At 47.4% G+C, this 12,214-nt stretch overlaps 1 protein-coding gene across 3 annotated transcripts in view; it reads right to left on the reverse strand.

Annotated features, from left to right (window-relative positions):
* ARFRP1 (ADP ribosylation factor related protein 1) overlaps positions 1–10,278 on the reverse strand; it is a 42,887-nt gene extending 32,609 nt beyond the window's left edge. The window contains exons 1-3 of one of the 3 annotated variants that reach the window (XM_060230584.1): positions 9,999–10,278; positions 3,697–3,796; positions 2,693–2,780 (exon numbers count right to left, since the gene is read on the reverse strand). In XM_060230584.1, coding sequence (XP_060086567.1) covers positions 2,693–2,780; positions 3,697–3,789 — 181 coding nt within the window. In that variant the 5' untranslated portion in view covers positions 3,790–3,796; positions 9,999–10,278. Of the gene's footprint in view, positions 1–2,692; positions 2,781–3,696; positions 3,797–9,969 lie in introns of all 3 variants that reach the window. The other 2 variants (XM_060230586.1, XM_060230587.1) reach the window with 2 other exon arrangements.
* Positions 10,279–12,214: the final 1,936 nt, after the last annotated feature.

The raw sequence follows: 12,214 nt of genomic DNA on the forward strand, positions 1-12,214 counted from the left end.
CCTCCTACTGGCCACCTGGTGTAACAGACAAAAGCCTTTGTAACGGCTTCTGTTACACTTTTGCTTGGGTTTTCCGACTCTAGACTTAGGCATTCCAGCCAAAACCAGCCAAATGGGAGAAACATTCCGGGCTCGTAGGCTAGAGTTTGCTAACCCTTCCGCTAAGTTTCCTTTTGCTGGAGAACCAAAGTTGCCAGCCTCCAGGCGGGGCCTGGAGATCTCACGCTATGACAACTGGCTTTCAGGTGACGAGAGTTCGGTTCCCCTGGAGAAAATGGCAGCCTTGGAAGGCAGGCTCTGTGGAGGTTCCTCTCCAAACCCCGCCCTCCTTTGGCTCCACCCCCTAATTGCCATGTTTTTCCCCCCAACGGTGCAGATAAAGTCTTTCTTCAGTCGAGACATGCTTGGCAGACTGCACCAAGTGAGCAGCCGGGTTGTTCTGAAGCAACAGAACACAGCAGTAGGCAAGTTGCACCTTTAAGATTTAGGAGAAAACTTCCATCTTCGGTTCTTTCAATTTTTATTCCAAGGCAGTACTTTACAGGTCCCAGTTGTTTCAAATCCACTTCTTTGTTAAGTTCATCAACAATTTCTCGTACATCATCTGGATTTTGACAGCAAACAACCAAATCATCAACGTAAATCAATACATATCGATATTGTTCATTTTTCAAATTTGGGAAACAAGCAAGGTTGTGCTATTCCTTGTTGAAAGCCTTGTCCTTTTGACTACTTAGTCCAGGGGAGTCAAACTTATTTGTTATGAGTGCCGGATCTGATATAAGTAAGACCTTGTCTGGCCGGGCCATGGACATATGAAGCTGCCTTATACTGAATCAGGCCCTGGGTCCATCAAAGGCAGTATTGTCTACTCAGACTGGCAGCGGCTCTCCAGGGTCTGAAGCTGAGGTTTTTCATGCCTATTTGCCTGGACCCTTTTTAGTTGGAGATGCCAGGGATTGAACCTGGGACCTTCTGCTTACCTAGCAGATGCTCTACCACTGAGCCACCGTTCCTCCCCTGCTCTCCAGGGTCTCAAGCTGAGGTCTTTCACACCTATTTGCCTGGACCCTTTTTGGGAGATACCAGGGATTGAACCTGGGACCTTCTGCTTCCCAAGCAGATGCTCCACCACTGAGCCACCGTCCCTCCCCTAAATATGCGTACGTATTTAAGATTAGACAGCAGGGATATAAACTTTATAAAGGACACAGACGGACACAATTAAAGATTTTTTTAAGAACTTAAACCTTGCTTAAATATTAGCACTCACTGGTCTTTAAGGTGCTTTCTTTGTATTTCTCGCATAGGATCCATGGAACTGGGCAAAGGAAGCTCTGGCTCTTTCCTTCCTTCCCCAGGGGACCAGAAGGGGGAGGAGACTCAGCCAATAGAAGGAAGAGAGGCTTGGCTCAGTAACTCTGCTGTGCAATTGTGATAGCCTGGCAAAGCAAGCTCTTCCTCCCCCCCCCCCCCTTCCTCTCCATGGAAGAAGCCTCAGCCGATGGAGAAAATAGAGGCTTTGCTCTGTAGCTCCTGTGCGATTGAGCAAGCCTGTGATACAGAAAGAAGCCAGAGAGAAGGAGAAGGAAGCAGACGAGAGCCAGTTGCTCGGGGGCCTGATAGAAGCCCTCCGAGGGCCTGACTCGGCCCCCAGGCCAGATGTTTGACACCCCTGACTTAGTCAGTTTGTCATACCAGACTTTTGCTGCTTGTTTTAATCCATACACACTCTTGTTGAGTTTGCACACTAGATCTTCTTTTCCTTTCTCTGAAAAACCTTCCAGTTGATCCATGGAGATCTCTTCATTCCAGTCTCCATTGAGGAATGCCGTTTTAATGTCCAGATGTTCAATACGCAGGCAAGCTTCGTTTGTCTTAAAGGTGCGACTTGTCTACTGCTGTGTTCTATTGGCAAACTGCAGTTATAAATCTCTTTGTCTTTTTTCCCCCCCCAGATAAAAAGGGATTCTATTGAACAAATAATTTCATGACATTCAACTTTAAAAATATATCTTCCGAATCTTCCTGCATACAGGATTTTTTTTTTGGTAAAATATAATTATTCATAAGATAAGTCACAACTGGAAACCAAGGTATCACAACTTTTTTCCCCAAAAGATTGAGAACTATTTGAGGAATAATACGCCATTTCTGTAAAAATGAAATACTCCCAAACTTTATCCTTCCAATTAATCAAAGATGGAGGCGGGTTCTTTATCCTTCCATTTCGTAGCTAGTTCTATTTTAGCTATGGAAAACAATATAGATATAACCTCCCTTTCACTGTTTTCCACTTCATAATCAATCCAACAATCCAGCAATATCAAAACAGGGTCAGTTGGCAAATTAACATTCAGCATTTGATTTAACACTGAAACAACACTTTTTCCGATATTGAAAAAATAAATGGGATATAACCACCAACAATGATAAAACGATGCTATTTGACCACATTGTTTCGGACAATACAGAGACTCCAAAGAAGTAACATATGCCACCCACCACTCACCCTATTGAACATTTTCAATGCTTTCCTTGTTTTTCAGCTATTCTATATTGTAGCTTTAATTTGTTTTAACTATTTTTGTTGCTTTGCTTTTGATGTAACCTGCCCTGAGCCTGCTCAGTGGGAAGGGAGGGGTATAAGCCAAACAAAATTCTCTCCCTTTCCCAAGCCAGACTCACTTACTGTTCAAGCCCACAGTGGTTGTGATCTTGGAGAAATTCATGCCTTTGTAGTTCCTAGTGAACCTTGTCTTGGTCTGTTCCAGGAAGGTCTGGAAAAGAGAGACAAAGAGAAGAGAGAAAGAGAAGAAATCAAAAGTTGAAAATACTTTGTGGGAGAGGGAATCCATAAATCAACAAAAAAAAGTTACGCCTTTTATTAAGATGACCAACCAAAATAATGCAGAACAATACGCAGGCTTCTGAGTTCAACAGAGCTCTTTGGCTGAACTCTAACCAGAAAAAAATGGGGGAGGGGTGTCTTGTTTGCATTCTGTGTAGATCCGGTGGTGCTGGATGAGGCCGGTGTATTTGTACTTTGACCTTTCCGGGAAGGAGGAAAAATGAAAACTCAAATGTTTCTCTAGCAACAAATGAACAACACAGGCCTTTCCCAAACATCCTAGACAAAAAAAATTTCGCTGGAGATGTCTGGAACCGAATCTTTCTGCATACAGACCAGGTGATCTAACATAAGAACATCGAGAGAGCCCTGCTGGGTCAGACCAGTGAGGGTCCATCTAGTCCAGCCTCCTGTCTCACACAGTGGCCAGCTAGTTCCTCCAGAGGGCCAGCAACAGGGCAGAGAGGCCGAGGCCTTCACAAGAACATCAGAAAAGCCCTGCTGGATCAGACCAGTGGTTTTACACACCTTATCTAGCTTGCCTAAAAACATTGCATTACACCTGGGAAGAAAACTGACGAGGCAGAAGAAGAAAGTGAGAGTAGTAAGTATTCCTCTGCCTTCCACTTAGGGTCACCAACTATAGGCTGAGAAATTTCTGGAGATTTGGGGATGGAACCTGGGTAGGGTGTGGTTTGAGGAGAGGAGGGCCCTCAGTGGGGCGTAAAGGTACAGAGTCCACCCTCCAAAGCAGCCATTTTCTCCAGCTGACCTCTGTAGTCCGGAGATCAGTCGTAATTCCGGGGGACCCGACCTCCACGTAACTCAGCACTAGCACAACTCACCGTTTTCCCAGCATTGTCCAGCCCGAGGATCAAGATGCAGTATTCATCCCGCTGGAACATGTATTTGTAAAGCCCAGACAGCAGCGTATACATCCTGCCCCTAAATGCAAAATGTCAGGCATTTAGAATACCCCCAATGCTTCCCTTCCCTTTTCCCTCCCACTCTCCAGTCTGTGGGGGGGAAAACTCACAATCCTGTTATGCAGTCTCTGGCCAGCTGGCCCAACACAGCGGAAAGGAGAGGAGCCAGAGAGCCGCTGGGAACAATAACCAGGTCAGATTTGGTGTAGTGGTGAAGTGCGCAGACACTTATCTGGGGGAACCAGGTTTGATTCCTCACCCCTCCACTTGCAGCTGCTGGAATGGCCTTGGGTCTGCCATAGCTCTCGCAGGTGTTGTCCTTGAAAGGGCAGCTTCTGTCAGAGCTCTCTCAGTCCCAACCACCTCACAGGGTGTCTTGTGGGGGAGGAAGGTAAAGGAGATTGTAAACCACTCTGAGACTGATTCAGAGAGAAGGGTGGGGTACAAATCTACGGTCTTCTTCTTTTCTTCTTCTGCTCCTCTTGCTGTTTTCTCCTGGTACAGACAGACGAACACTCTAACCAGGGTTGCCAATCCCCAGATGGGGGCAGGGGATCCCCCCATTTGGAGGCCCTCCCCCCGCCTCAGGGTCATCAGAAAGCGGGGGGAGGGGAGGGAAATATCTGCTGGGAACTTTATTATTCCCTATGGAGATGTATTCCCATAGGAAATAATGGAGAATGGATCCGCGGGTATCTGGGGCTTTGAGGGGGGGCTGTTTTTTGAGGTAGAGGCCCCAAATGTGCAGCGTAGCATCTGGTGCCTCTCCCCAAAGCACCCTCCAAGTTTCAAAAAGATTGAACAAGGGGGTCCAATTCTATGTGCCCCAAAAGAAGGTACCCCTATCCTTCATTATTTCTTATGGAAGGAAGGCATTTAAAAAGTGTTCAGCCCCTTGAAATGTGATGGCCGGAACTCCCTTTGGAGTTCAATTATGCTTGTCACACCCTTGTTCCTGGCTCCACCCCCAATGTCTCCTGGCTCCACCCCCAAAGTCCCCAGATATTTCTTGAATTGGACTTGGCAACCCTAACTCTAACTACTCTACCTCCCTATCTCCCGGAAATCGGGACCGTATTAGTCCACTGTTGACCTTCTCTTCCTACCCCGTCCTCGCTTGCCCTTCAACTTGCTTACTAGGAACAGTATTATTTGTTATCCATTTCTATAATAAGTCTATCCCAAGTATCACACTCCTGAAGTAGCTTGGAAATTTTCAACAAATAATTCAGATACAGCTAGAATGTGAGTCCATTTGTCTTATATATTGGGAAGTGGAACAATTTCAGATGCCAATTAGCAGGCAAATAACATTAGACTCTCACTCTTCTCACCCACAGACACCCTCTGTGAGGAGGGTGGGGCTGAGAGAGCTCTGACAGAAGCTGCCCTTTCAAGGACAGCTCTGCAAGAGCCATGGCTGACCCAAGGCCATTCCAGCAGCTGCAAGTGGAGGAGAGAGGAATCAAACCCGGTTCTCCCAGATAAGAGTCTGCACACAACCACTACACCAAACTGGCTCTCTGCACTCAAACCCACACAGAACCAGTTTTTGGATCCTTTTCAAACGGGAAGAGATCTCTGCTTCAAAGGACCTTTGAAGTCAACCCAAGAGGAAGCCAACAGATGGAAGAGCCTGGAGAGAGTGCTGCAAAGATAGGCATCTCAGAGTCTTTTATGCACTTAACTCTCTCAACCACCAGTTGCTTCAAGCTCAGCTGCATTCACTACCAGATTGTTGTGTTACCAAGACTAACAATACAAGGTTTTTGGGGCCTCTTTGCCTGTGTTTGGGGCTTTTTTTGTGGTATATCATGCAGTCAGCAGCAGAACAACGGAAACTATGAGAAAATGCGGAAGCTAACTGCAGCTGGTGTGGTTTCCCTGCGACTCAATGTAAGTTGTTTCAAAGCGATGTCTGCCGGAGATATGCGCCAACCTTTTGAACAAAGGCACACCAGGCTTGCAATTTCTCTCTCTCCTTTCTACTGAGATGTACACATTTGGCAACTGACAGGGATGGTATAAACCAGGGGCGGCCAAACTGTGGCTCGGGAGCCGCATGTAGCTCTTTCGCACATATTGTGTGGCCCATTGAAGCCCCCACGGCCCCGTCGGCCAGTCTGGAGAAGGCATTTGTATCTTTAAATCACTTCTCCAAGCCAAGGAAGTTGGAAGCTTGGAGAACGCATTTAAAATTAAAGTTGCTTTCTTTCTCCCTCTTCCTCCTCCTTGCCTATCTATTTTCCTTCCTTCCTTCCTTCCTTCCTTCCTTCCTTCCTTCCTTCCTTCCTTCCTTCCTTCCTTCCTTCCTTCCTTCCTTCCTTCCTTCCTTCCCTCAAACATCTGACGTTCATGTCATCTGGCTCTCAAATATCTGACATTTATTCTATGTGGCTCTTATGTTAAGCACATTTGGCCATCCCTGGTATAAACACTAGATTTTAATTTAATTTAAATTTTTTTTGCTTAGTAAGAACAGGTTTGCCCTGACCTTGATAGCCCAAGCTAACCCAGTTTTGTCAGATCTCAGAAACTAAGCAGGGTCGGCCCCGGTTAGTTGCTGGATGGGAGACCACCAAGGAAGTCCAGGGTTACTACGCAGAGGCAGGCAAGGACAAAGCCACCTCTGTTCATCTCTTGCCCTGCCATGGATGGCCCAGGTTAGCCCGACCTCATCAGACTTCAGAAGCTTAGCTGGGTCAGCTCTGGTTAGTCATTGGTTGGGAGACCACTTTTGCCATCCCTTTCTTCTTTTGCCTTCTGTCTTTCCCAGCAACAGGGTCTTCTCCAGGGAGTGCTCCCTTCTTATTGGGTGGCCAAAGTATTGGAGCTTCAGCTTCAGCATCTGACCTTCCAGGGAACAGTCTGGGTTGATTTCCCATAGGACTAATTGGATCTTCTTGCAGCCCAAGGGACTCTCAAGAGTCTTCTCCAGCACCACAGCTCAAAACCATCTACTCTTCTGCACTCGGCCTTCCTTATGGTCCAACTCTCACAGCCATACATTACTACTGGGAATACCGTCGCCTTAACTACACAGACTTTTGTTGGCAGGGTGATGTCTTTCCCAGCATCAGGGTCTTCTCCAGGGAGTGCTCCCTTCTCATAGGGTGGCCAAAGTATTGGAGCTTCAGCTTCTGACCTTCCAGGAACACTCTGGGTTGATTTCCCATAGGACTAATTGGATCTTCTTGCAGCCCAAGGGACTCTCAAGAGTCTTCTCCAGCACCACAGCTCAAAAGCATCTACTCTTCTGCACTCAGCCTTCCTTATGGTCCAACTCTCACAGCCATACATTACTACTGGGAATACCATCGCTTTGACTATACGGACTTTTGTTGGCAGGGTGATGCCTCTACTTTTTATTACACTACCCAGGTTCACCATAGCTGTCCTCCCAAGGAGCAAACATCTGTTAATTTCATGGCTACAGTCACCATCTGCAGTGATCTTGGATCCCAGAAATGTGAAGTCTGTCACTACTTCCACGTCTTCCCCTTCTATTTGCCAAGGAGCGACGGGGCCGGATGCCATGATCTTAGCTTTCTGATGTTGAGTTTCAAGCCTACTTTTGTGCTCTCCTCTTTCACTCTCAACACCTCATCGTTTAACCTGCATAATAACGATTGCATGCCATCGTTGCAACCAACTCACTCTTACCTTCACCACGGGGCGCTCCAGGCGAGAGAAGAGCAGAGGCGGTTTGCCATTGCCTGCCTCTATGTCGAAACCGTGGGCTTCCCTTTCAGGTCTCCCATCCACATACTAACCAGGGCTGGCCCTTCTTAGCTTCCAAGCTCTGACAAAATAGGGCTAGTCAAGATTATCTGAGCCGCTGTTAATTGGCATCAGCTGCACTCACATAATCTGATCTCTCTTCTGCCATGAAACTGCCAGGTTGCTCCCCAGCCACTGACCAGATTCAGACCTGCTCAGCTTCAGCAAGGTGGAGCCAGTTTGGTGTAGTGGTTAAGTGTGCAGACTCTTATCTGGGAGAACCGGGTTTGATTCCCCACTCCTCCACTTGCACCTGCTGGAATGGCCTTGGGTTCAGCCATAGCTCTGGCAGAGGTTGTCCCTTGAAAGGGCAGCTGCTGTGAGAGCCCTCTCTAGCCCCACCCACCTCACAGGGTGTCTGTTGTGAGGGAGGAAGGTAAAGGAGATTGTGAGCCGCTCTGAGACTCTTCAGAGTGGAGGACGGGATATAAATCCAATATCTTCATCTACCTCATAGGGGCGTCTGTTGTGGGGGAGGAAGGTAAAGGAGATTGTGAGCCGCTCTGAGACTCTTCAGAGTGGAGGACGGGATATAAATCCAATATCTTCTTCTTCTTCTTCTTCTTTCTTCTTCTTCTTCTTCTTCTTCTTCTTCTTCTTCTTCTTCTTCTTCTTCTTCTTCTTCTTCTTCTTCTTCTTCTTCTTCTTCTTCTTCATATCAGAGTGGGGCTTGTGGCTCAGCGATAGAGCATCTGCTTGGCATGCCAAGAAGGTCCCGAGTTCAATCCCCGGCAATTCCGGTAAAAGGATCTGGCAGTAGGTGACATCTAAGATCTGAGACCCAGGAGAGCTGCTGCTGGTCTGAGTAGACAATACTGAGCTTGACAGACCGATGGTCTGATTCATGATGAGGCAGTTTCATATGTTCAACCTTAGGAGAGCCAGTTTGGTGTAGTGGTTAAGTGTGCGGATTCTTATCTGGGAGAACTTGGATTTGATTCCCCACTCCTCCACTTGCACCTGCTAGCATGGCCTTGGTCAGCCATAGCTCTGGCAGAGGTTGTCCTTGAAAGGGCAGCTGCTGGGAGAGCCCTCTCCAGCCCCACCCACCTCACAGGGTGTCTGTTGTTGGGGAGGAAGGGAAAGGAGATTGTGAGCCGCTCTGAGACTCTTGAGTGGAGGGCGGGATATAAATCCAATATCTTCTTCTTCTTCAAACCCATAACCTGAGATAACCATGAACACAAAGGAACATAGGAAGTCTGCTCTACACCAAATCAAACCTTGGTCCATCAGGGTCAGTATCATTTACTCAGACTGGCAGCAGCTCTCCAGGGTCTCAGGCTGAGGTCTTTCACATCACGGTCTCCCTGGTCCTTTTAATTGGAGATGCTGGGGATTGAATGTAGGACCTTCTTTGTGCAAAGCAGATGCTCTGCTACTGAGCCACCGCCCATTCCCCGGCAGTCTTGACCATATGAAGCTGCTTGATACTGAATCAAAACATGGTCAGTCTTGTCCGCTCAGGCTGGCAGCTGCTCCACAGGGTTTCAGCTGTTCCACAGTCTTTCACACCACAAACTGTATGATCCTTTTAACTGGAGGCGCTGGGGACTGAACCTGGGAACTTCTACATGCCAAGCAGAGGCTCTTTCCCCAAGCCACAGACCCTTTCCGAAATAAGTTCCAGCAAGGAAGAAGAAGAAGATATCGGATTTATATCCCGCCCTCCACTCCAAAGAAACTCAGAGTGGCTCACAATCTCCTTTCCCTTCCTCCCCCACAACAGACACCCTGTGAGGTGGGTGGGGCTGAGAGGGCTCTCACAGCAGCTGCCCTTTCAAGGACAACTTCTGCCAGAGCTATGGCTCACCCAAGGCCATGCTAGCAGGTGCAAGTGGAGGAATGGGGAATCAAACCCAGTTCTCTCAGACAAGAGTCCGCACACTTAACCACTACACCAAACAGGCATGTCAAAATGCACTCTCCTCCTCCATCCCTGGTCTGGATTTGGCCAGTCACACCCTGAAACTTGACAGTCTCCTATACAGCCAGGACCCACAGGAGAGTGCCACCCTCTCCGTCATTGGACCTCTGAGCACATGCAGAGTGCCCTTTGCTTCATTCCTAACGAACATGCGCCGACTGTCTCTTCTTCCTCCTCAACACCCGAGGCCCCTCTTGGGATTTCCCCATGTGGTGCTTGAACCCCCTCCCCTCTTCCATCCCCCAGACTGGGTGGCCAAGGGTAGCTCTCCAGATGTTTTTTGCCTACAACTCCCATCAGCCCCAGCCATTGGCCATGCTGGCTGGGGCTGATGGGAGTTGTAGGCAAAAAACATCTGGAGAGCTACCGTTGGCCACCCCTGTTTAAAGTGGTGAGCTCCTGCATCCATTCGCTACCATCCTTCCTGACCAGGTGTGATTCCGGGAGATCTGGAGGCTGCCCGACCCGCACGGTCTTCCAGCTACCTGCCCAGGTGAGGCTGGACGCTGCTTACCTGCGTCGGCTGGACGAAGCTGCAAAGAGCTCAGCGGCTCCCGGTCGCCTTCCTCCTCATCCCCTCTCGGGCAAACGGCGCTGGAGCGAGGCACGCTGGGAAGTGCAGTTCTCTTCCCCAGGCTTCTCTCAAAGAAAACAGGCCATTAAGGGGCGGAGGGACTACAATACCCAGGATGCACTGCGCACGGATCTCGTTCTCCCGTTGCGGTAACAGGCGTTTCGCGACCGGCGTGAGCATAGATGAGAAGGCTAGAAGGGCACACAGCCCGTGCTTCCGGTCCGAACCCTTTCCGCGTTGGCTTTAAAAATGGCACCGTCCAAAGTCTGGAGGTGGGACTTCCTGCCTTTTTTTTTTTATTTTAATGATGGGTTTCACCTGTCTTGTGGGGTAAATGGCTCCTTGGAAATAATGCAGACAGTTGCATTTCCGGCTTAGCTTTATTCGAATTAACTCCGCCCCCCCTGAAAAAAGTAGAAAGCAAGATAGGAAATTACATTTTCTAATTCAGAAGTGCTTCGTTTGTGTGTAAAAACTTGATTTTTTAAAAAATAAACATGAAAAATAATTTAACTCAATATAAATGCAAATGTGGTCCAAATTATCTTCATGTTGCAGGACAGGACCTTTGGCTCAGATGAAAGCTTATCATAATCCTAAGGCATAGCCCTGTTACCATATTGCTGCCTAGGAACAGTAGTAGCTGGGGAAAAGAGATTTACAACAGCCCTGCAATGTAGGCACAAGCTGCTGTGTTATTCTGTATCAGACCATTGGTCCATGTAGTACTGTATTGTCTACTTGGACTGGCATTGGCTCTCTAGGGTCTTAGCTAGGGATCTTTGTCTAGTTGTTTTGGAGGAGACATTGGGGATGAAATCTGTGTTCACTCTTGGAGTGAACGCACTCCTCACTCATTACAGATGGTTAATTGGTTTAGCAAAGCTAATAAATGGATGGCTGGATAGATTAGATAGACAGACAGACAGACAGATGTGTGTTTGTATATGAATGTATATATGGAGAGAGAGACAGAAAGAGAGACCTCCAGGGTCGTCTAGTCCAACCCCCTGCACAATGCAGGAAACTCCCCTTAAATTTACAGGATCTTCATTGCTGTCAGATGGCCATCTAGCCTCTGTTGAAAAACCTCCAAGGAAGGAGAGCCCACCACCTCCCACATATATATATGTGTGTGTGTGTATATGTGTGTATATATACATATATACCTACGTGTGTGTGTGTATATATACACACATTTGTATATGAATGTATGTGTATATAATATATACACACACATATATATACATGTTTGTAGATGAATGTGTGTGTATATACACGTTTGTATACGAATGCGTGTATTAGGGTTGCCAATCCCCAGGTGGGGGCAGGGGATCCCTCGGTTTGGAGGCCTCCCCCCCCCCCGTTTCAGGGTCGTTAGAAAGCGGAGGGAGGGGAGGGAAATGTCTGCTGGGAACTCTTATTATTCCCTAGGAAGATTTATTCCCATTGAAAATAATGGAGAATTGATCCGCAGGTATCTGAGGCTCTAGGGGGGGCTGTTTTTTGAGGTAGAGGCACCAAATTTTCAGTACAGCATCTAGTGCCTCTCCCCAAAATATCCCCCAAGTTTCAAAATGATTGGACCAGGGGGGCCAATTCTATGAGCCCCAAAAGAAGGTGCCCCTATCCTTCATGATTTCCTATGGAAGGAAGGCATTGAAAAGGTGTGCCGTCCCTTTAAATGTGATGGCCAGAACTCCCTTTGGAGTTCAATTATGCTTGTCACAGCCTTGATCTTGGCTCCACCCCTAATGTCTCCTGGCTCCACCCCCAATGTCTCCTGGCTCCACCTCCAAAGTCTCCTGGCTCCACCCCCAAAGTCCCCAGATATTTCTTAAATTGGCCTTGGCAACCCTAGTGTGTGTGTGTGTGCGTGTGTATGTATGTGTGTGTGTATATGTATGTGTGTGTGTGTGTATATATATATATATATATATATATACACACACACACACACACACACATATATACATACACACATTTGTATATATACACACACACACACACATATATACATACACACATTTGTATACGAATGTGTGTGTATATACACGTTTGTATATGAATGTGTGTATATATATGTTTGTAGATGAATGTGTGTGTATGTATATACACACACATATATATACACGTACGTGTGTGTATGTTTGTGT

The sequence above is a fragment of the Heteronotia binoei genome, chromosome 2 (assembly GCF_032191835.1).
Source record: "Heteronotia binoei isolate CCM8104 ecotype False Entrance Well chromosome 2, APGP_CSIRO_Hbin_v1, whole genome shotgun sequence".
Classification (NCBI taxonomy): domain Eukaryota; kingdom Metazoa; phylum Chordata; class Lepidosauria; order Squamata; family Gekkonidae; genus Heteronotia; species Heteronotia binoei.